The following is a 25,799-nucleotide window of genomic DNA, read 5'->3' on the forward strand; positions in this document are numbered from 1 at the left end:
CGTACATATAATATCAGGTCTTGCAATGAACTGAGAAACATCTGTGCTTCAAATCGTCGCTGCCACCAACATGGACTCACTGAAATTTCTCCTTTTCGTTGCAGTCGCCTCCTTCACAGTAAAAGGTACAGTTACTGGCAGTCCACATGCGCTTTAATTGCTAATTAACTGTCACAACTTACATTTTTAACTAAGGGGGCGGGGGGTGGGGGGTGCCTTTTTTTTTGCTGGGCTTCATGTTTATAATGTAACTGCTCCGCTCTGGATTGATTTAGCAAGCTTCTTAATTGGATACCTGTTGTATACAAAATATTGTTGTTTTTTTTTTTATGGTGCCCAAGCAATGACTGTTTTTGGTAACATTGTTTTTCTTGAATGTTACTTAAACTACCTGTAACCACATAATTATCTGTACGTGTGCTGTACTTAGTTACAGTAAAGGGAAAGTTTTGCTTAGATATTGAGCGCCCCACACATCTTTAATATTGGCTATTAAAGTATAGTAAACGTTTTCTGAGTTACTGAAGCTGGATTTGGGCTAAAGCATATGAATTATTTCCATTTGGTGGAAGGATGCAGCCATAAAAAAAGTATGTTATTGTAAGTGGAAAAATGTTTAATCTAAAGCTGTTCAAGGTGAAATATGCTTTTGCATGTTTGCAGTAATGTTACAGGTCTAACTGACTGTGGTGTACACCCAAAGTATATACTGTGTGGTTTGTGTGGTCAGTAGGGGAGACTAGGGTTGGTTGTCACATTCACTAGGGCTGCGTTCAGACTGCAAGCCAAAATCTGATTTTTAGCCAATCTAGATTGGAACCAGATGGCTCTTCACATGAAATCCAATCGAACCACCTTTGGAAGGTAATTTGGCATTTGGACAGATGTGTCTGAACCGAGATGTTGTTGCTAGCTGATATCAATGGAGGCAATAGAGGACGTCGAAAACATCAGTACTTGGACAGAGGACGAAACCAAATTCTTAATTAATCTTGGCTCCATTCAAGCGGTCGCTGTTGCAATTATATGCCATCACACAATACACGCTAGATGAACCACAGCAACCTGTGAGATTGGTCATTAATGTGGCCCAGTCTGAACAGAGCCAAATCCGATTTGGACACTTGCTAAAAACAGTGTGGACAGATTTGAGAAGGAATCCGATTTGAATCAGATTTGCCTGCAGTCTGAACGCAGCCTAGATGTCGCTGTTAAATTGGGATCAGAGGTCATCTAAAAAGGTAATTTCAGGGGTAAGACTTGACATAGAGGTGAGAGGACTTTTAGTGTTTTTTTATGTCAACATTTAAATTCTCAGTACTTCTCTTCTAGGCTTTTACACAATGGGCTTATAATAAAACTATTACTATTAAAAATATGAAGTTTTTTTCTTATCTATGCTAAAACATGTGGTTGTTAGCTTTGCCAGTAGCAAAAACTCCCAGTTGGGGATGCTTGTCACGTTCTCTTGGGGGTTGGTTGTCACATCTAGTCCTCTTTTTCTGGTAAGACAGAGAAATGGGCAAGAATTTGTCAGGAAGACAAACAAGAGCTAGACTCCGCCAGATGTAGTGCTCAGGGCAGTCAGAGAAGTGAAGCAGCACAACGTTGTTATATAAGGATAAAAATGCACTTAAAGGAATGATTTTTCCTGATTATATTCTCTCAATGACAGAGGTGTGTTATGTGGTTTCATTTCAAATAACTTTTTTTATTCATTTTTAATATTGCCTCCATTTTTTCTCCATTAAAATAACATAGGGCCTCTCTTTGGATGCTCAGAGGACTCGTTAACTCTCCCTTTACACATTCAAACAGCTTTATTACTGGGCTGGACTGGTAGGCATCAACTCTACCATGCTTCAGAAACTGGTTGCATGAACTTGTTTTAGTCATTCACTTGGAAAACTGCATTCTAACAATTTAAAATTTCAGCACAAATGGGAAAAGGTCTGTGGTCCCTTTGTGCAATATTTAGATTCAGCCTGATTGTGTCTGTACCTCTTTTATGAGTTGTATTAGATGTATTGTTATGGATTTCTGTGGTTAATACAATGTCTTAATTACTAGAATATCTCCCCAGGGTGTGTGTGTATGTTGTGTTTTTTTTTTAAAGATTTATTTTATTTGACAGCAGGTGGCATGGAGGCTGACAGGAAACAGGGCAAGAGAGAGGGGAATGACCTGCAGTAAAGGTCCGTTTTGTAATCGAATCAGGGATGATGCCTTTATGGGGCATGTGGCTTAACCACTAAGCTACCAAGGTGCTCCTGTGTGTATGTTTAAGTTGGGTTTTGGGTTTTGATGTTTTAATAATCAAAAAGAAAAAAAAGATAATAACATAGGGACAACCAACCCCATAGTGTGTGACTACCAACCCCATGATGGGAATGGTAGTCACAAGTGCACAAGACATATCAGTCCACATCTTTTCTCTTTTCTGAGATTTTTCATTAGGGCTGAAAGTCCCCCTCCAATGTTTCCCTTCCCTGTGAAACTCTGCCAGACTAAAAAAAATCCCTTTTTTTAATGCCAAAAATAATGCCAAAAACCCAGTAATTCTTAAATCAGTAGTGTTTGGGTTCATCTCTGTGCAACACTGAAAACCCCTGTTATGTAACCTTTGTGTTGTGTTGCCTGGAAAACTCTTGTTAGCAAAGTGGCCCTGCCCCCCCCAACGCAGTCAACCTAGATGAAACACTGCCCTCCACTAAAAAAAAGAAAAAAGTTTTTCTTCCTGTTGTTTCAGTTGGACAATAGAGCTTCAATATGCAGAATTATTTATGTTCATCTTCAGTGTGAAACTGACTGCTCAGACTTTAAGAGGTTGGGGCAACACTAAAATCATGGGGCCACCACCCCACTGGTTCATCTTGTTCACTAATTTTCACCATGGTTTGTCCCATAGACTTAGAGCTTGAATTGTGTAAATTGTTTGCTTCTTGCAGCTTTTACTGATGCGGTGTGAGGTGTCTCATGATTAGTTTAAAGTGGAGACTTGCAGATAGTTTGTGAATGGCAGAAGAGGGGACAAACAAGTAAAAGGGACAAACAGACATGTAGGACTGTTTATTAGGAGGACTCTTCAGATTGAGTCCATCATTCAAGATCTTCTGTGACTGAACAGAGACTATTCAATATTTCTGTTATATATGAGCTTCTTACCCAGCTGCATGTTCTTGATCTAAAAACAGTCATGCTAATTTCTTAATTTAAAGATCCTCATTGTAAAGAGTGACCAGAAAAAGAAACAATGTTCCCCCTGTGTTACAACATACAGTATATTTCTGATATATGTGATCTTACCCTGTTGCCTGTGTTTGCAATAAAAACAGTCTCCCTTATACAGTTTTTTTTCTGTTTTTAAAAATGGTAATTACCTCATGAGATGCTCAAGACATGCTGTGTCTCATCATTTTACTCAGATCTGTTCTGATTTCTGAATATTTTGGCTGTGGAAATTAATTTAATGATAATAATCCCTGATTTATCAGACTGCATTTCACAGGCAGTAACTAATTGAGGCTTCCCCTGAGAGTGAGCTGTAGAGAGGAAGATGGACAGAAGTTGAGTTAACATCTCAATGCCTGAGCCCAACTCTGCGGCACTTAAAGCCCTTGTCCATTTCTCTGACATTATTAAGGCTGTTGAATTTGAGTAAGAGTTAGAAAGCATCTCTGCCAATTGGCTCACAGCTCACTTTTAGCAAGCACCTTGGCATTGATTCTACAGTCTATGAACTCTACCGGATCCTTCCAAAAGATATTCCCTCATCTGGTGTTTTGATGGTGAGGGTGGAGAGTGCTGTCTAATATATTAGTCCAAAGTCTCCTATAGGTGTTAATTGGGTTGAGATCTAGTGACATAGAAGGCCATAGCATATGATTCACATCATTTTCAAACTCATCAAATCATTCAGTGACCCCTCGTGTCCTATGGAGAACTTTGTCAGAGACCACTCCTATATCAGGATAGAAATGTTTCATCATAGTATAAAGGTGAGCACTCACAACAATGGCCACAATGAATGCCCCACACAGCGTAACAGTGTCACCAGTTCCCCACACTGTAGGGATCAAGTATTCAGGCCTATCTTCTCTTCTTCTCTTGGTGTACACCACACATGCATTCGCCCAACTGTCGAGAATATGATGATGATGACTCATCTGACCATATCACTATTTTCGACATCTCTGTAGACCAGTGTCTGTGGTTTTGCACCATTGAACTCTTAAATGTGCATTCATCTTGGTAATGAGGGGTTTATGTACTGCAGCCCTATTATAATATCCCTCTCTATGTAATTGTCGATGGACTGTTCCTACTGACACAGTCTGATCACGTCCTGCATTGACATTCTCAGTCACCTGAGGAGGAGTTCCTCTTCTGTTTTTCCTACATATTGCATTAATGCACGAACATCACAGTCATCAAATGTATGCTGTTGACCACATTTCCAACCCTGTTTGTCTTTCCTCTCGCCATCTTGATACAAAGTCAGTATCAACTGGACCTGCTCATCATTCATATACAAGCAACAGAGAATGATCTGATGTTAATTGCTTAATTGTATCATGCAGTGCACCTGTGTGGAAGCATCTGCATCCTCCTAATTTGTCACCCATTTGTATGTTGTGGCGGGCAGTGCAAAATGAGAGACAGGAAGCCATTCTCAGCAATGTCAACCTTTATTGACATACCACGCAGGGAACAGGATCTCAAAAACAAGGTGGCAAATACAGCTGTGGTCAAGAAATGTAACAGCTACTTCATCCCTCGTTAAAACTATAAACCAGTACAAAAATGACAATTACCAACATCTTGACAGACACTTTAGACACACTAACAAAAAGTAGAATTTGCATTTTGGAATATAAAACAGCAAATTTAACAATCTACTCAGTCCAGCTCTAAGCATGATGTGAAATACTACATTACATATACTGCAGGTGCATAAACAGAAAAGTAACAGTGTGAATTTGTCAGGGATTTTCTTTTTTTGTGGCAACAAAAGAAACAGAGTATTATAGAATTAATCCCTCATTTCCTATCATGCATAGTGCTTGACTAGTAGTAATAGTTTGTTAAGTTTGTTCAAAAATACACATTTTACTTTTTTGTTATTGAAATGTTGCTAGTGGATCTGATGGCCAGTAATGAACTGGAATGTATGACACACATTTTTTGAACAATGGCACATATTAATGGCTTCTTGTTCTTCCTCATAGTAAAATTTGATTATGGTGGGATTGGAAGGGAGAAAGGTGGCAGGGGGATTCAGCCATGAACAAAGACCGGCTTTCAGTAAATCTCTCTGTTCTAACAGAGCTTTTTATGAAAGAAGACCAGATGCCAAATAGAGCAGAGGAATGAGGGGATGCCTACAGTCAACAAGCCCTGTGCCAAATCATTGGGAGAATGTGCTTTTCATAGGTGATTTAGGATAATTAGGTTATGGCCATTGTAGCTGCAAAATGAGGTCCAAGTTCAAGACTTTTATTGCAATAGACTTGATTTATTTCTGTGGAAAGAACTGAAAATATGTATGAATACAAAAGTACCACCAATGGAACAATGTCTCCTGCCCATGCCGTCTAATGCATGTCAGCCAGTCACTGTTTTTTCCTCCACTTCTGAGATAGACCAGAACCTTTTACTCTTTAATAGAAGCGGGAAATCATGCCTTATCCAGCAAAACAAGAGCAGAATGTTCCCGTCACTTTGACACAATTGTATACGCTAACTGTTTAAAAATCATAAAGATACATATCAGAAATAATAATAATAATAATAATAATAATAATTTTTATTATTATTATTATTATTAAATACATATTATATCCACAAATATATATTTTCTATCACACTATTAGTGAAAAATGTGTGTGTTAAAATGAGGGGGTAGGTTTGATTTCACATTGCACAGTTCAATTAATCTAGTCCAGAAATTGTATTTGAGTGATTGCCTTGTCTGGGCTGCATATGTTTCACCACCCTAGACATGGTTAATAAAACCTTGATCACCAATTGTTCAGTACTGTGATATCTGACTCTTCTAATCGTGTGTTGGTAAAGTCTTAACTTCACTTTTGTCTGTTCAGCCATGGTCACTGTTCCATGTAAGTGTATGAAACACTTTAACTGGCAATAAGTATGACTAAGAGTGTCTGTTACTATTTTTTTCTGAAATGATTATTAATGTTTACATACTGTTCAAGTTTCTACGTCTTTTGTAGTTTCTTTTCAAGGGCCAAACCAACGCAGACTGTACAATGACCTGATGAAAGACTACAACAAACTGGACAGACCAGTCTCCGACGACTCTCAGACTCTCACAGTTCAATTGGGTTTGAACCTTGTGCAGATCATAGATGTGGTGCGTAAATTGAGGCTCTTCATGGATAGCATGCATATGAACTGCACAAGGAAAGAGTTTTCACTCTTTCTTGTTTTGGTGCATGTCACCATTATTGATTTTTTGTTTAATGTCTTCAGTTACTGAAAGTGAGGCAAAGAATAAGATGCCATTTATGGGAACTGATATACTATATTTTACAACTATGTGTGTTCAAAATGCACCTCTATGTATTCCTTTTATTTATTTATTTATTTTTACATCATTTTTATTGAGGTTTTTCACGAGAAACATAAAAGCAAAACAACAAAATTAAACAAAACAGTTTGTATTCCTTTTAGATGTGGCACACACATTGTTACTGAGTTTCTTAGAATCCAAAACAACACTTCTCAGGAATGTCAGACAGTAACATATAGAAACCAGATGTTTTGAATCTATGCAAAGTGAAACTTGAGTAGAAACAGACGGTTAGTGGAACCTATTTAAACTGGACTCTTGTCACCCTCATTGTGTTGACCTGAGCACTCGTACTAAAGAAATGCCTGAGAAGTTAATGTGTCTTCTAAATAATTCTTGGCCAAGCAGAATATTGAGAAAGTGAGAAGCTCACTGAGATATCAAAACCAATCAGTTACTATTATTAAATAACTACCAGTAAATATTGAATGGAAGTCTTTGTATTTGCTTGTTTTGGTACTAAAAAGTCATCACTACTCAACAGGAAAGTCTTTTCCCATTAGAACAGCACTGAAGGATGAAGCTGCTCTGGATGTTGACATTTTAGTCAGTTTTGAGTAGCAATGATCTTCATTTATGATTTACTTACTTCTGTAAACACATGAAAAAAGGCTGCACACTGCAGCCCCACTTGGGCTCTAGCACTTGTGGTATCCTATTAACTCTACCTGCAATGGGAACTGCAGTGTGCAGACTTTTTCCTTGCTTTTACAGATTTTGTTATTTGGTCCAGCTGTTTTCTTACGTGATGTGCAAGTCTACCACAAACTTTTCTGAGAGAAAACTAGAAATACAAAAACAAAAGTACCTGAATATTAACACATACAATGTTTTCGCCAACAGGATGAGAAGAAACAAACGTTAACAACCAACCTTTGGGTGCATATGGTAAGACTTTTCCCTTCAACGTCACAGGTGGGCCTTTCCCCTTCAGTTTTTTATTCCATTTCGCTTTCTTCAACCTATTTTAACCACACTAGTGTGGTTGAATGGATGGTGATTTTGATCTGTTGCTCAGCCTTCTTATGGGTCAGTATTGAATGGATTGCAAGAAATTTGATGCAGACAGTCAGTCATGTCCCCTTCAGTTTGAGTTTGTTGACCTCTGTGCCTTTTCTTCGACTTCTATTTTTAATTTGGCCTTCATAGCCTCTTCAGCTACAACCCACAGCTGATTTGCATGTTTTGTTTCACACTGAAACACTAAAATAAAAGTATAATACAATATTATTCAGTTCAAAATTTGGTAAAGTAAAATTATTCCGAGCACTGCACAACATTTGTTCACGTTCCTGGGAAATCTGCGAGTCTTAGTCCTCCCCAGATGCCACCTCCACAGAGATTGCGCTCAGTCCTTGTAACAGATCACGGCATGACATTGCCTGCACCTGCCATCATTTATTTTGCCTGTTAGCATAAATGTCTTCTACCACTGCACAAACACACTGGTGTTAAATTCCAGGTTGAGCTTTTTTAAACAAGGCTTACCAAAGCAGAGTCGTAGAGCCACACACAGGTTTTCAGGATGTTGTGGACATGTATGTGAAATATGAATACATTATGTCTCTGTATGTGTCCCACAGATCTGGGATGATCAGTACCTCAAGTGGAATGAATCCGATTATCCAGGTGTGGCCGACTTGAGATTTCCTGACCATCTCATCTGGAAGCCAGACATTCTGCTCTATAACAGGTAGGCATTGTGAGGACAGAGTTGCTGGGTGCTGAACTGTAATTGGATATATCCATGGTGTCAAATGCAGCATGCACATATTGTTCCGGTCCTCTGAAATGAGGCCAACGCGGAAGTAACTTAGAACTGCATTCTAGCAAAAGGCCACCAGGGGGCGACCGTTTTGGTCCAATGGAGAATTCACCAACTTCTCACTTGATTTCTAACCTCAGTAAATGTTTTCAAAATGTGTTTATGGTCTCAATAGTCTCGCTAGTTTAAAGCCTTCTTCAATGAAGTATGATGTTCATTTTTGAAATTTTGGCCTCCTTGATTTTATATTTGAGGATAAAGCAGGGTATGCATTAGGGCGTGGCTAGGTCGTGATTGACTGGTTGATTGACCATGGCTCCGCCCATGGCCCCGCCTCATGCCCATATAAGTAGAATCCGTGTTTTTATTTTTCCCAGCATGCACCTGAAATTTTCAAGATGGTGCTGCCTAGATTCGAAACTATTGGCTTCCTGAATAACACAAAAATACCAGAAACACTGAGCTATTCTTTAAAATTACAAGCTATTTAGGCATCCTGTATTCGTCTAAAAGGAAATGGAATATATTACAGCTACAACAGATGATTTCACAAACAAAGCAAAGGCAAGGTAAAATCTTACAGCAGTCTCTAAACATTAGATGGCAATCACAGGTCCTATTTTATATATTCTAGAGGGTGGTGGTGTACTGGAGTGCATTATAGTTAAAAAAAATGTTCCTGATATTTTGTCCACCCCATTAACATAAAACTCTGAAGAAGTTGTTGCTGAAATGACAGCTTATAGAATAAAATCATTGCTGCATGACCATCAATGTGCTCCTGCCTCTTTGCTGCCTACAGCCTATATATTATACCTTTGTGATTGTCAAGTACTTTCTTTAGTTAAATCCTTTCAAACAAATCCTGGACAAAACAAAATATATATATATATCTTTGTGGCTGCATGTGAGAATATGCTGAAACATTCAGGCTCCTACTCCTGTTTCATGGAGTCTTCAAGGCTTCGGGCCCTGTGTTGTCACATTACTTATTGAGGATATTTTGCAGAGAGAGACTCAGAAGTAGAAAATGAAAGATGGGTAAACTGAGCTATTACAAAAAAATAACCGTAAATCTCATTCCTCACTCAGATATTTCAACTGATACAAGCTTGAAAGATCAATATAGATAAAATGATTTTTCTTTGTTAGATTTGAGCAACTATTGAATCAGAAAAGCTTTTGTGCTGCACTGATATGGCCTGTCCTGTGAGCTAGGCTGGTTTTCAGACAAGAACATTACACTTCAAGGTTAGTTGTGCTCTGCAATTTAAATAAATGCAGTACAGTCTACAAGAATGCTTTGGTGCAATAAATCATTCAGAAAGATAAATAAACCTGTACAAAAAGAGATGGGAGAGAGAGCATTTTAGTATATGCCCCAAATGGGAAATGTTATTGGGATCACTATTAATCAATCATTAAAGGAAAGATCAGGACAATTGATATCAGAGGCACTCTATTCTCCCATCAACTAATGAGGGAAAAGGCATTGTACTTCATTTATCATTGTCCCGTTGAGTAAAGCCTTAATTTTAGACTCTTTCAATTATTTTTTCCCCTTTTATCCCTTTTTAAAACAAATTTCAACTTCAGCTCAACCCTGCCTCAACCTCTTGGGAGTTCATTTAGAGGGAGTGATATTGTGGATAGCAGGGGAGAACGAGGGTAGCCACTGAACAACCGTCTCCAGGGAAATGTTGCATTAGTTGTGCTGTGTACCTGCTGCATGATGAGTTGGAGAAATATTTGTATTTTCCACCACGCCTGCTTCCCTAGCTGTTTGTGGCTCTTCCAAATGTATGTTGCAACCCCATAATAAATAGTGGTTCTCGCACATGTTGTAACAGTGCATGAATTTATGGGTGTTTTCCACTGAAGCTGTACTTTGGTTGTAGATAACACAGCAATAAATGTTGTCCCATGTTGTCCACAGTGCAGATCCAAGTTTTGATGCTACTTTCAAAACCAACATTTTGGTGAAGCCCTCGGGTTCCTGTACCTACGTGCCTCCAGGTAATATCCATAATCTGAGGTAGCCCTCACTCTTCAGTATCAGACACTCATTTGAAATGTTTTTCTCTTCCTCAGCAATTTTTTCACACATAAAAATATATCAAAAGAGTGAGACATGTGGCTTGTTTTGTGGGGAACAGATCTACAGTTTAACTAATTAGCTTAACTTAACCATAACCAAGACTTTATTCATTACAACCTTTATTTAAGCTTCTCAGAAAACCGACCCTCATTTACAATGGTGCCGAGGTTACACATGGATGCCTAACCAGTTAAAACAGCTACATACAGGCAGTGAACGGTTTATTAATCATGAAAACTGAATCGTCCAAGAGATATGGGAGTATTCAGTTTTAGGTCACATTGCAAGAGGATGCCTGAGTTTGCGGCATTAACACTAAAAGTAGTCTTTCCAAGTTCAGTCCTAGCACGAGGCACTCTGGACCAGAGTTCCAGTGCAATAGTGATGTGATGTATAATGTTCATTTTCCAGTCAGGACTAATGATATACAAATACCAGTGATTATTGCATCTTGCAGTCAGAGAAGGCCAGCCGACCTTATCGTAGAGGATATAGCGGTGACTACTGTAGCCATCACTGGTAATAAATCTAACAGTTGAGTAATAAAATAAATCTAAAAGCCGAAGTGTGGAGGCAGTGGCATTTCTGTGAATTGCATCCCCATAATTTATTGGTGAGAAGATAGTTGATTCAACAGTCGTCTTCCTACAGATCAGGAGGAAGTTGGATTTATTCCTATAAATAAAGCCAATTCTTTTGTTTTAATTTGTCAGCAAGGTCTTATGGCTGGTGTTAATGAATGTGCCAGTGGTGGGACATGTAAGTTACAGTCATGGCTTTTTGGAAGCAGAGTGGAGAGAGTTCCTGACAACCTGATGGATAAAGCTGTTACACAATCTGGCAAAGCATGCTCTGAGGCATCTGGCATCTGGTATCTTCTCCCAGATGGCCTCCGTTTGTTGCTTTGAGGCCTAGGTGGGTGTTGTAAATGTTCAGGAGGGAGGGGAGAAAAGCGCCAATGATCTTCCCAGCTGTGTTCACAATGCACTGTAAGGTCATATAGTTGGAGGCAGTGAAGGTCCCAAACCACATAGTGATGCAGCTGGTCAGAAATCTCTCCATGGGCCTCATTCACAAATGGCACAAATCTGTGCTTAAAAAGTGCGCATGAACATTTTAATCACAAATTGAGGATTCATCTATTTGTTCTTACCTTGATTTGTTCTTATGCTGCGAACAAATTTATAACTGTCTCAGACCATGTGCTCAAATCATAAATCTCAGTCTTAAAAAGTATATTGCAGTATATTACAAACATTTAATATTTAAACATTTAAAAGTGTGAAATTGCTAATAATACACAATGTATTTGCTTATCATAAACTTAAACACTAAGATATTGTAATCCATAATTCATCATCATAAATGTAATGAAATTATTAATATATTAAAATTGTCCTGTTCCCACTTGACAGTAACAGTTGGAATGTAACACTGATTAATTTCCCCATTCAGATTTCTCTCTGCTTTCACTAAATCACAGGCTGTTGTGGACAGAGAAAAAAACACAAAGCACACCTGGCACTGCAATAAGATTTATTTAGATCACTTCCACAGATCTACACATTTACCAACTTTTTTATTTTGTAATGAATAAACTGCGCTGTAGTGGTTCAACAGATATGCAGGCTGTATACAGGATTCAAATCGGGCTCCAAACGGTTGTGCAAATGACATGTTTACCAGCCGAATCTGCCTTTTTCTGCATGTTTACCATCATGACCCTCTTTGCCGTTAGTGACAGCTCTCTCCACGACTGAGCCACTCCAACAGAGCTTTCTATATATCTATATGGAGAAATGAGGGCGTGGTAGTATGCTGATAGTTAATAGCGAGCATGCACCTGTCAATTTAGAATGATTCTGAATCACTAACATATGCATAGTGGAATGAACAAAAAAAAGCACATGTCATGAATCCATAGAGACACACAGTGTGCAGTATTATTATAATTATACTGCACAAAAAATAAAAACAGAAATGAATAATTTTTGTGCTTTTTTTTCCCACCTTCAGATGCAGAGTTTCCTTCACCCTTTCTAAACAATATTCAATGTTAGTGTGACTGAATAAGGAAAGTAGTTGCACTAAAACAACTGAAAGTAGTAATTCACAGAAACCATCAGCTCATATTAATTGTATATCACTGAGATGCTGCTGTTATTCAAGACAATTACATACACTTCCTGGGACAATGTGGCAGCTATTTAAAAATTATATCTTAATGATGTGCAAATATCATCAGCCCACAATCAAAAGATAGATGTCTTGTGATGCATAATCATCTTCATATAGAGTATAATTATTTTGCTTTGAAGATGTTTTTGTTCCTGTGAGAAGCACATTTATCAAACTGATTACTGAGACAGAATCCTTCCTCATTTTTAGCTTTTTTATTCTCTCATTTTCTTCAGTTTACTCCCACTCTTTAGTAACTCCTACCATTATGCATGAAAATTGTATAGATATTATTCTGCATTTTCTTTTGGAGATTTTCATTTGGGTTTAAATGAGCTAGACTGCATCTGTTGGGAGCTTTGAATTACCTCCCTAAAGATTTTAACAGAATCCCTAAGGGGCTTGTTCTTTAAAAAAAACATCACTAGCTTTTGTTGTTTAATATTGAGTTTGTTTTTTCTCTTGGTTCTCTTTTTTTATTTAACGTCTTGGTAGATATCCACCCCAAAATGCAAGACTTTGCTCTTATAGAGGAGCAGTTCAAATATGCTTTTTTTGTTTTCAGTTAGATGAAATATGATGGTTGGTTTCCCACTGATGGTTATTCTGCTTGGCCAAGAAAGGATCAGATGACAAAACTGAACTTTTCAGGCATTTCTTCAATTCGCTTGCACAATGCACTCGGGTCATCACTTGTACAGACAAGGCTTTCAAAAGCATGACATTGAGGGCTGGCAAAAGTCTAGTTTATGTAAGTTCTACTCAACATCCGTTTCTTCTCAAGTTTCTTGCTGCACACACCACTTGGCATAGATTCATAAAACATATGGTCTCTATACGTTACAATTCTAGGCATTCTTAAGTCAATAGAAATTGTTGACTTGACAATTGACATTCATGAGTCAAAATTTTCACAGTTATGCAGACAGACAATGCAATAGGAAGGCAATAGGAATTGAAAAAAAAAGTTTTTATTGCCTTGTTATAAGCAGATAAAGGCATTGCTGGCTTGAAACACAAGGAGCAAAAGCAACAGCTGCAAAAACCATTATACATTGACCACCACAGACCGGCATGAAAAAACAAGGAACTATCACAGAACAAGACACAGCTGGAATGAGGCAGGAAGTGGAAAAGGAGGGAAACATAATGATTGATTGGTTGATGATGAAAACAACGGGGGTGCTGCAGGCAACAGACACTATCATGATGTTGATCCTCTCACCTAACTCTAGGAGAGGAATAGGCTAAGCATGTTTTCCAAAGTGTCTAACTAATAGGTTAATGCCCCCGTGTTTTAGAGATGTGTTGTCCCAGAATAGTAATGTAACGTCAGACGCTCCACACACATGGACGCATCACCATCTCGCTCTGATTGTGTCAGACGCTTTGAGCCATGAGGCACTTTTCCTGATCAAACCCCTACTGACCCACTACTGCCAGACTGAGTGGTCGTAAAAGATCTGTGATACTTCATATTAAACCATCAACCCATTTGTGTACACACATGCACACGTACAGACACATTAAGTGGAAGCCCATTCAAACAGACAGCCTTCCTGCCACAGCTGGTGATTACTGCTCTCCCCAGCAGGCTCTTCTTGCCCCTTTTTTCCCTTAGCACGCAAAAGCGCCGACCTGCTTTGCCTCAACATCTTTATCAATACCAACGTAGAAAGCTTCATCACCGAATCCCTTCTGGATTGATTGCCTCTGTCACAAGCAAATTGCTTCTGAACTTTTTTCCAAATGAACCCTCATTGAATGCAATATTGGTGCAGAATTGTCATGAGCCGTGTGAGCTCAACACAGCTGCATTAAATGAGTAAAACTGTACGCAGATATGACTGAGATGGGCATCCCAAATCATTTCAATTTGCAAACACTTCTCCTTGCCACTGAGGTTCACTGCAATAAACAGCTGTCATTGTGTTTTTTCCTGCTCCCCATCTCTATTCATTCCCTGCTGAAGTTTATCATTCATGACTCTGAGATAGAGGAGAGACCTTGTTTACTACCGACGTCTCATATCTTTCCTTAAATATGGATGGAAATTAGTATGGTGCCTGGCACTCCTGGAGGGATTACTGCCCACTTTAATCTCATTGTCATGATGGATTTTTTTACTCTTGTTAGTATGGATGGCACTAGGACTCCATATAGTAAGCTTCTCTTGCTGCCTCTCCAGCTGTCAGGCACTGTAATTTCTTTTTTCAATCTCCCTCTGTCTCTCTCTGTTTCTAAAATAGATTTCTACAGGTAAATTACAGTATGCATAAAAGCAACTCTCTCTATAATCTTTGGTCTTTTTATGTTTCTCATCTCATCTATAAGGGATCTTTAAGAGCACCTGCCACATCGATGTGCGCTGGTTCCCTTTTGATACACAGAGATGTGAACTGAAGTTTGGCTCTTGGACGCACAATGGGTTTTCTGTGGACTTGAAGATGTTGGAGGCGGATTTATCTGACTATACGGAGAACGGAGAGTGGGATCTTGTCGGTAAGAGGATGACGTGAAGTCTATCAGTTTTACATTCAAAAGTGGATTACAAACGCAGGTTATAATACATAAAAGGATTGAAAACACACATAGTATGGGGCACAGGGTAAAGCACTGGCAGCCTTGTTTGTAAAATACCACTGCTCTTAAAGCTAGGTCTTTTTAGATTGATCCTGAACTCCTGTCTCAGTTTATTCTGTGAATGGAAAATATGAACTGTAAATGGGAAAGAAGCTGCATCTATTGTGTGAAACAGTCGAACATAGTATTTGAAATAATCCAATAAAGTAAACCTGAAATGAGTCCTACCTTTCTGAAGCTTATGATGTCAAATGTTGTCGAGACTTGACCACAGAAGAGCACATTTTTGCACTGGATGCTCCTGTTATTATTGCTCCCTACTGTATGTCAGTGAAATGATAATGTCTTTGAAACCTCTCACTACGTTTCTGTCAGACTAGATTGTGCTTTGCTTTGTGTCACAGAGGTGCCAGGAAAAAAGAACGATCGCAGCTATGCATGCTGTCCGGAACCGTACCCCGACGTCACCTACACCGTGGTGATGCGGAGACGGACCCTCTACTACGCCCACAATCTGCTCATCCCCTGTGTCCTGATCTCCATTCTGGCCCTGTTCGTCTTCCTGCTACCAGCTGACTCTGGGGAGAAGATCTCACTGGGTTAGGGAACTAAAACACACACACAGGGTGACCAAGGTCCTTACCAATTGGGGACATGGCTTTTGCCCCCAGTTGGATAAGCCATCCCTAATTAACTGGCCAATGATAAAAACACACACACTCACGCACTCACACACTCGCTCAAACATAATGTAGATCATCTGTCTATGTCTCCTTCATTGCAGACTATTTAAAATAAGAGTGCAATCGCAATTTCTAGGAGGCTACACAATGCACAGCAGCATACTGTCAGCAAACTATGTTTCCAGGGACTCTCATTTTTTGTGAGATACGAAGTACAGAATTTATCATTACTTACCAAAGAAGAAAATAGTGTCCTGATTCAGTCGTAATATAAATGTAACACCATTTGTATTACCTACTAGAAAACTACAAATTTTCTGTACCATTGAGTGACCAGAAAAGGAGATATACCTTTACATTGTAATGCATTCAAATGAAAATGTCCAATAGTGCAATAAATGTGAGGCTTAAGTTTTTAAATAGTTGTTGCAGTTTGCCATTAAGTAGTTGATTTTGTTGCTAATTTTTGATTGTAGTTTTTTGTTGGTATTTTGTTGATTTATCGTTTTTTCTAAAACTTTATTCACTTATATATATATAAAAATCATAATTGAAATATGTTTTAATAGTAAAGAGGTCTCAGAGCTCCACTAAAAGAAAGAACTCAGAGGAGCCTTGGTTGATATGCCAAGGCTCTTGGCAAGGCTCGAGCCACTCAGTGTAAATATTACATACTGGCACAAACTGTTGCAACAGCTGCGATAAGCAGAAAAAAGGCAGTACTTTGATCTAATTCATAGAATATTACAATTATGAATGTAAGATTTTTGGTTCTGCCACGCAGTGTTTCAAATCTGGCTTTAATAGACTGTCTCTCTGACATGCTGTAGTCTCTTCACTCAGAGTTTCTTCAATACAGCTCACTCACAGAGCCTAACTAACACACACCAGATAGCCCTGTTCTGTCATTGCACTGGCAGATAACATGATGTTTAAGTAATATAATGATTAGGTATTCAGCTTATGACTTGTCCAGCTTGTTTCTAGACACAGTTCAGCTGCTGAGAACCTGACAGAACTCAGGCCTGGATTGATCAGTGCCTCAATTTTTTCACTTGGCTTTTCAGGTATACAAGAAATTTACAATAAACTAAATATTGAATCTTGTGTCACAAGTACAGTAAAAATGACATAACTATTGTAATGTAATTTGTTTCTAGAGCTGCAACGATTAGTTGAAAGTTAATTATCAACAATTTTGATAATTGATGTATAAGTAATAAAAAGCAAAACATTTAAACACTACCTGATTCTCAGATTTGGGGCCTTCCATTATATTAATTGAATTAAATTAGTATTCCTAATGTTGTGGGGACGTAAATCTGTTTACACAGTCATGTTGTGGGGATTCGACTCCCTTTTGGGGACAAAATGCAAGTCCCCTTGATGTGAATCAGTATCGTAATTTTGAAGGTGAAAACTTAGCTTAAAGTTAAGGTAAATTTGGGGTTATATTAATGGTTAAGATTAGGCAAGTAGTTGTTATGGTTATGAATACATAAGTCTCATATAATGTAATAATGCAAGAGCAGCTGTGTTATGCAGATATATTGAAGGTATAACAGCAGCGTAGTAAGATGTACCTCTAAATGCTTAGTAAGACGTCAAGAGCCAGTGGCTTATTAATGTCAGATGATTAGAGAAAACTCCTTGGATGATCCAACCTTAATGTCTGCTCATGTATATTTGTCTCTCTCTACCTGAACCTTCTCATATGAAGTGAGGGACTGTGACATATGACTATCTTCAACAGCTGCATGACTGAGTGGATTTGTTGTGGATTGTACCTCACATTCTGCTACTGTGCATTGCTGTACTGAGCAGCAGCATAAAATTAATTTGAAACAAGGCTTACTTTGCATAATAATAGTGCATTACAAATGCATGGAATAAAATGGAGGATTTTATGCAAAATATGAATAAATATGAACAGAAAAGAACTAAGAACAATGCAACTTGATATACTTGAATGGAATAAAACAATGAGTGTTCGTAACACTCATTGAAAATCAGGGAATAGCCTACTTAATCTCTTTCACATTATTACAAAATATTTTTTAAGGATGGTGTGTTCGACTTCACATTTTTCACATAATGTTATATACAAGCCAACGTATGCAGTTTTTGAACATCAAAGATTCATGGGGTCCTTTCATTACTGTGTGATTTGAATGCGTTACAGTCTGTGTTGTGAAGTGGTAACTGAGATTTGGTCTCCTTCCCAGGAATTACTGTCCTGCTCTCCCTGGTGGTCTTCATGCTGATAGTTGCAGACACTATGCCTGCCACATCAGACTCAGTGCCTTTAATAGGTAAGCAAGGCTTAAGTAATAGACCTTATGGATGTCAACTACTGTGTATGTGTAGTCATATTTCATCAAGGCTTCTCTTTTATCACAGTGTAATTATGCTTAAACAGCCATTCAGTATTTTGATTTTCTGTGAAGGGATTTGTGATGTCTTACTAGACACAGAAAAATGAAACTTTCTGCATTTTTATCATGTTTGAATTTGACCTACTGTATATCTGTCTTCTCTTTACCAGCTCAGTACTTTGCCGCCACTATGATCATTGTTGGTCTCTCAGTAATTGCTACAGTTTTCGTCTTACAATTTCACCACCATGACCCTAATGGAAGCAAAATGCCAAAGTGGGTGAGTGTCTTTTCATCTAACATCTGAAGTTTTTAAAAAAAGTTATTTTCCTTATTCACGTATGTAAAGACTAACTTTTTAATGCAATTATAATGAGAATGAGTATAGCCGTGGTCTTGAATGAATCAGGGCAACCTATGCTTTCTAACAATGTACGCAGTGTTTCCCACAGGACAGGCATCTATTTGTGGTGGTGTGGTCCTCAGCTCATTTTTGATTCTCCCCAAATGAGAAAATGATCGCGTCACTTCCTGACCTACACGTGCATCTGTGGGACACGTGACTGTTTTGTTTACGTCCGTGAACTCCTCCTGTTTCATACACACCACACACCAGCAGATAGCCTCTAGCAAAGACATATGTCTATCTTCTTCTTCTTCTTCTGGCCGACCAGGTGAATTAAGTGCGTCTTCTTTGGTTTTATTGCCGCCACCTACTGCCCCGGAATTGTTACGACAAGCTACATTCACAGACAGAGTCCCATTATTATGCTTTTATGAGCGAGGTCGAGCGAGCCAAAAGCCGAAAAATCTATTCGTGGCGGACGTAATTCTTTCGTGGCGGGCCGCCACGAAAGAATGAATGTGTGGGAAACACTGGTACGGCATGAATAAATATGTTTAAGGGTTGGTGTTTAAAACATTCAGAAGGACTTGTGACTACCTCCCAACCTCCGACCCGTCCCGTAGGCGGAACAGCGTGTTTTAAGTGTCTGCAGTTCCGATCCTCATCCCCATGTTGGCTGAAACAGACAAGTCACCCTCAAACATGCTGAAACCATATTGATGTTTGGTTTGCAGTTAGTCATCCCTAATGTTTATGTGGCTTTGAGGATGTTCCTCACGTTGCCGGTGACAAACTGTGAGGACACAGCTTAAACTTCACATTAATCCAAATAATTGTTGTTACCCACGCCTTAGATTATTGTTATCATGATTATTAATGATACAAACAACAACAACAACGACAGTAATAAGCTGCCGGAACTATGTAGCCGTCAGTTGTTTCCACTCTCGTTAGTGGTCTCCCCGTGTTAGCCGAAGCGAACAATACACCGGCATTCTCCAGTTCAACTTCAAACCTGGGGCTACATCGCCTGACCAAATAACACATTAAAAAGTACATGTAGCGACATTAAACACTACCATTTTCACTTACTTTCTAGTTCGTTTTCCAATTCGTAGTCCTGTTGTTGTTGTTGTTTCTTCTTCCGGTGTTTCGGCAAAAACAGTCCCCGGTAATCCACTTCCGTTGTGGCTTTTTTTTATTTGCATCGGTTTTTTTTATTATATGCTGCGGGTTTTTTTTGTTTGTTTGCTGCGGTGTTTCTTTTATATGCAGCGGCGTTTGTTTTTATTTGCAGCGTTTTTTTTGTTTGCTGCGGTGTGTCTTTTTATTTGCAGCGTTTCTTTTATATGCAGCAGCGTTTCTTTTATATGCAGCAGCGTTTCTTTTTATTTGCAGCAGCGTTTGTTTTTGTTTGCAGCGTTACTTTTATTTGCAGCTATGGCGGGTCTCGGGCACCGTAGTATAGCTGTGGCTTAAATGACTTCAAGACACTGGGATCAGGTGCACTGAGTTACTGCATATAGTCACCTGCAGGGGAGAGACCCAGATGCAAACTCCCACATGACACCACAGGGGCCATCACAAAAAACACACACACTAACAACCTACCTGAAGGATATAATTACATAATGAAAAGGTACAGTGACAGAATGTTATAGCAAAAAGCACAGTGGTTACCTACACATTAATATACCTTCTGCTGTGAAATCAAACCTTTTGAAGTTAAACTGTTCACCAAAAATGTTTATGGGTCCTGATGCCTGATTTATAGGACACTTGACAACTAATCAGAAACTGCTATTAGACATTGTATAATCATAATTCCATTGTGATTGGTCAGTTGATTAAGAGGGTTGTAGACTTGTGAAATGCCTTAATGCCTCCCTGAAAAGCTGATTCCTTGTAACCCAGATTTCAAGGATGAAATCTGTTGTATAGTATCTGATAACTCGTTATATATTCTTTGAAAAATATGCAGACAAAAGCTCAGGAGGTGTCAAATGCAATAAATAGCACTAAACACAGAAAAGGCTTGATGCTCCCTGACAGAGAGTGCCAAGCTTTCCTCTAGTCACACATACTGCTATAATTTTGCTTTAGTCTGCCAAGATTAATATATATTTGTGTTTGGTGCGCTGTATGTCCAGCAGATATTGTTACCAGGCAGAAATGTGAAGAGAATTATGAAAATATTACATTTAAATGACCAGGAAGTCACAACAAAAAGGAAGAACACACCATAACAAACATTTAAACAAAGAAATTTGATTACAGAAAATAACCAACCAATAACCAGAGTTACAGATGATAATTAATTAAAGTATAGCATGTGGATGTCAGTGAAATCAGTACTATGTATGAGGTTATAATGATTTATGTGTGTGAACGTATGGGTGTGTGTGTGTGCAAAATAACTAACTACTTTGATTAGTTGAGTTGGTATGCATTAAACTTCTTTGAAAAAGTAGCAGATCGACCTATTGACCCTCTCCCATTTCTGTAGCAAAACAGCACCTGTCCCAACCTGCCCTCCCACAAGTGGTGGGACAGCAAAGCTTAAAGTATGGTGAAGAGTTTCTGTTCATTTACATAAGCTGCAATGCATTGAGATGCGTTTTTAAACTGTTCTACTCATTCAACTCAAAGACTGTCAAAAGTATCAACTTTTGCAGCTGAACATCAACTATAAAACTGGGAAGCCAAGTCATGGACATACTCCATGTTTATTTGCTTATCACCTTTTCCCCAATTTCTGAACTTCTGGCGATACGCTTCAAGGACCAACTCATATGCATTTAACACAGACGCTTTCACTGCCTCATAATCCAATCCATCCTCTCTACATACAGCTGAGTCTGCCTCCTGGGCTCTCCCAGTGAAGATGCACTGAAGCAAAAGCACTTTTTTTCATCTGCAATATGCTTGAAAAGAGTGAAAAAATATCAGGGACATGCTCATTAAACTTCAGCACCAAACACAAATTAGCTACAACATCAATACCACGCGGTGCAGAGCCAATGAAAGCAGAATCCTCCGTATTAGACCCCACCTCCACAGAGAAAGCTTGCCTAATTCTGATTAACTGTAACTTGGACTGCTCCAACTCCAATTTAAGTTTCTCAGTGTTTTGCCACATTTTCTCCAACTCAAGCTTTTCCACCTGCCGAAGTTTCTCCCAATCAAATTTCTCCTCCCTGTCCACATATCTCCGTAACTTCTCCTGCTCAAACTGCAAGGCTGACTCAAAAGTCAAACCAGGTGTCTGAACAACTGCTGCAGGTACTGGCTCCACCTCGGCCGCACAAACCTCACTTTTACGTAGCACCTCATTCAAACAAGACAACAAAACCGCTTTACTAATCTCATCTTTACAACTTTTTCACTGTAACCACAATGATGTAATGGTCAGCTATCTCTACTAACTGATCCACTTTACAGAAATTCCAAAAACTCTGACAAGGAGGCCTTAATTACAAATACCGATACAGAAAATAATGAATCCACTACCAGAAGACCAAAACTAGGGCAATTGATGACCCTTGACAGATTGTTTCCCACTAACTGCCTGATTTGCTAAAGCTCATCCCTAGACCCTAGTCTTTGTGGCACTTCTGGTGGGTACTTGCACTTGGAATTGATAGTAATAAAAATAAACATATACAGGCAATGACTATAGTCTGACAGCCCGGAAGAGCAACTGTCAACTGACCACCTGCAGCTGTGGATATGTCCACAGGGACAACTGCTCTAGCCACTTTCCCACCACACTAGAAGAGAGAAAATAAACAGACATAATCCTTAGAGGGAAACGCCTTTCCACTTAATCTAGAAATCTCTGTCCAATTGCGTGACAAAACAGTAACACCTGCACTCTGAACGGTCCACAATATTCCCACCACGGTCAAAAAATATACAATGAGTCTCCCCAAAGACCCAAAACTTTAGTCACACAGTGTATAGCCAAACCAAAGCACAGCTGGACTCTCTCAACTAATCAAGATGTGCAGTCAACACCACACACCTGCTAATAACACCAAAACCAACATTTCAGCAAACTAACACTTTAGACAACCCCCCTTTTGTCATGACCTGGCTCAGGAGGTCATAACAAGAAGGGCAACCACACCATTTAGACAAACTTAATTAGACAAAATTGGACCACATTAAAACAGATTAGAGGTGGAAATTAAACCAAGATGCAATAAGTCATTAAAGTATGGCTTGTGAAAGTCAGTGAAATCAGCGCTGTGTGAGGCTTGAATGATGTGTGCATGTAAATGTGTGGGTGGGAAAAACAAAACAACTAAATGGCACAACAAACCAAACCAAAAAAAGGGGCCTGTAATATAAAAAGATTTCAACATACCCAGGATATCTTTTTGTAAGCTGGCTTCACTGTGCCCAACACTGGCCATGCAGATAATCAGTACTACACAGCTGGCTATCAACTCACTCAGTCAATGCCACGTTTTCATGTCCAGCAGGGTTGTTTAATACGAGCGACATCATCAGAACCATTGAATGCGGAAACCTGTGGAAAACTTCTGTTTTAGGGACAGCAAAAAGTCATATTCAACAAAGTGATAGTCTGTAATCATACAAAAGAAAAAGAGACACTAGAAGTAATTTCCACATATTAGAAGTAGGCTAAGACTTAAAATACATGTAGATAGAATCTGAAAGGGAGAAAAGAGAGAGTGAAAATGACTACAACTGTGGTTTAAATGACTTCAGGAAAATGGGCTCAGGTGCACTGAGTTACTGTATATAGTCACCTGCAAGGCAGAGACTTACATTAGAAGCAGATGCAAACTACCAGATGACACCACAGGGGCCATCACAAAAAAACACACACGCAACAACCTGCCTGAGGATATAATAACATAATAGAAAGGTACAGTGACAGAATGTTACAGCAAAAAGCACAGTGGTTACCTACACATTAATATACCTTCTGCTGTGAAAGCATACCCTTTGAAGTTGTTTGAATGTCCTGATATATGATTCAAAGGGTTAGGGTCACTTGATACCTAATCAGACACTGCTATTAGGTATTAGCCAATCAGCTTTTCATTGTGATTGGTCAGTTGATGAAGAGGGTTATAGATTTGTGAAATGCCTCCCTGAAAACCTGAGTTGATTCCTTGTAACCCAAACTTGTAACCCAGATTTCAAGGATGATAACTGGTTATATATTCTTTGGAAAATATGCTCCCTGAGAGAGAGCGCCAAGCTTGAAACACGATGCAATCCAAAGTAGCTGCTGCCACCATCTTCATGCCATCTACTGCCCACCTGAAAGCCTTTTTTCACCATTTTGTCATTGATCCTTACTGTATATATTCTTTGGAACATCACTTAGTTTACTAATGAACTTGTGTCATTACTTGGGGGCATTAGACAGTGAGGAGTTAGTCTTAAAGGATAAGTTCTGTTCTAAAACAATAGTCCGATGATCTATGTGTAAAGTGCCTTGTGATGACTTTTGTTGTGATTTGGCACTATATAAATAAAGATTGATTCATTGATTGACAATGCTCATATGGGCACCTAATTTAAGATAGGGCTATGAGTTATGGACTATGATTTGAAAGGAGGTATTGTTAAAAAGTAATGCATTGACTTTAGGTCACTTCTCAAAAGGCACTGTTTTCAAGGATGTAGCAGTTTTTAGTGTTGTCTCTAAAAGTGAATATGAGCATTAACCTTACTAATTATTGTTTACTCCCAAAGATCCGAGTCTTCCTCCTGAACTGGTGTGCCTGGTTCCTGCGTATGAAGCGCCCTGGTCCGGCCTGCCAGAGCGGGGAAGGCAATGCTAGCGCCCCTGCTTACGGTGCCAGCGTTGGCCTAGAGAACATTCACTACTCCACAGCTGCCACCTCACCTGACTCTGGGGCACTTCTCCCCAAAGGTCAGAGTTCCTCAGTGGAACCAGAGCTGGCCAGGATCCTAGACGAAGTGCGCTATATCACCAAACGCTTCCGTGACCAAGATGAGAATGAGTCTGTGTGCAGTGAGTGGAAATTTGCTGCAGCTGTTATTGACCGGCTCTGTCTTGTGGCTTTCTCGCTCTTCACTTTCCTCTGTACCATCGGGATTCTTATGTCAGCTCCAAACTTTGTTGAGGCTATTTCCAAAGACTTAGTCTCTTAAGGGCTTGATCAGAAACAAATGCAATAACAATCACCTTCATCACACAGTAACTATGTGTAAACTCATGGGGCAGCAATTTTGATAAGTCTGTTAGTTTGTATGGGACGCATCACCACATTTTTAACCATACTAGAGCAAAGTCTAACTGAGTACTAATTCAGTCAAAATGTATGTAATGCATAAATATTTTAATTGATCTATGCTTTACATTTTGTGATGAAAATTATCAGCTTTTGCCTTTTTATACTGCACAGACGATTGTGTATTAAAATCATAAAACATCTAAATTTGATCCCCTTGTACTGTTTTAACATGATTCTGTAAAATACTTAGCCTATATTAAGTTGTTTTAAGTGGTGTAATTTGTTAACCAGCAAAGAATGTAACTGTTGTTTGTTATGTTACGTGTGTATTGTTGTTCATTACAATGAACTAAAATTGAATCCATGTATAAAACAAAACAGCTAGCTATGTATCTTGTATTGAAATGTATTTGTTGTATCACATTAATACTTGCGTATTCAAAACAATTAAGTGATGTCATTTGTTGTATTTCTAATTAAAAAAAAAGTTCAAAAAAGTTGAATAGTGTTTTAAGTATAACAAAACAACCCTAACCCAACTTGACAATTGTTCTTACTTGATATCACTTACTGTATTGTTTCTTTGTTATTCTTATTGTAACATTTTGTAATAAATAAAAAATATCAAAAATATTTTCGTGTCAGTTAATTTTAATGTATTTCATTTTTGCTCTTCACTAGTCAACTGTTACACTGTCATGTCTCACAATGAAATGTATTTTTTGTATTTGAAAATGGGAAGGTATATCAAAAATGTTCCCCTGCTATAGCACTGTGTTTTTTATGCCAGTTTTTATAACCATACTGTGGCTCCCTCTGCATTTTCCTATTTGGAATCCAAATGATAACCTCAGCCCTTTTATCACATTTAAGATTGCTACCAAATTGAAACAGATAACAGAAGTAAAACAGACATAGCCAGTCAACGAAAGCC

The 25,799-nt window shown here is 38.7% G+C and overlaps 1 protein-coding gene across 1 annotated transcript; it reads left to right on the plus strand.

The window, feature by feature from the left end:
• On the plus strand, positions 1-24,799 carry LOC128355616 (neuronal acetylcholine receptor subunit alpha-7-like). The gene is made up of 10 exons (XM_053315930.1): positions 1-125; positions 6,237-6,376; positions 7,439-7,483; positions 8,179-8,288; positions 10,297-10,376; positions 14,971-15,138; positions 15,624-15,818; positions 18,128-18,214; positions 18,448-18,557; positions 24,360-24,799. Exons 1-10 carry the CDS (start codon positions 71-73, stop codon positions 24,780-24,782), a joined length of 1,413 nt encoding a protein of 470 aa, XP_053171905.1. The 5' UTR covers positions 1-70; the 3' UTR covers positions 24,783-24,799.
• The last annotated feature ends 1,000 nt before the right edge of the window (positions 24,800-25,799 follow it).

This window comes from Scomber japonicus, chromosome 1 (assembly GCF_027409825.1).
Source record: "Scomber japonicus isolate fScoJap1 chromosome 1, fScoJap1.pri, whole genome shotgun sequence".
Lineage (NCBI taxonomy): Eukaryota > Metazoa > Chordata > Actinopteri > Scombriformes > Scombridae > Scomber > Scomber japonicus.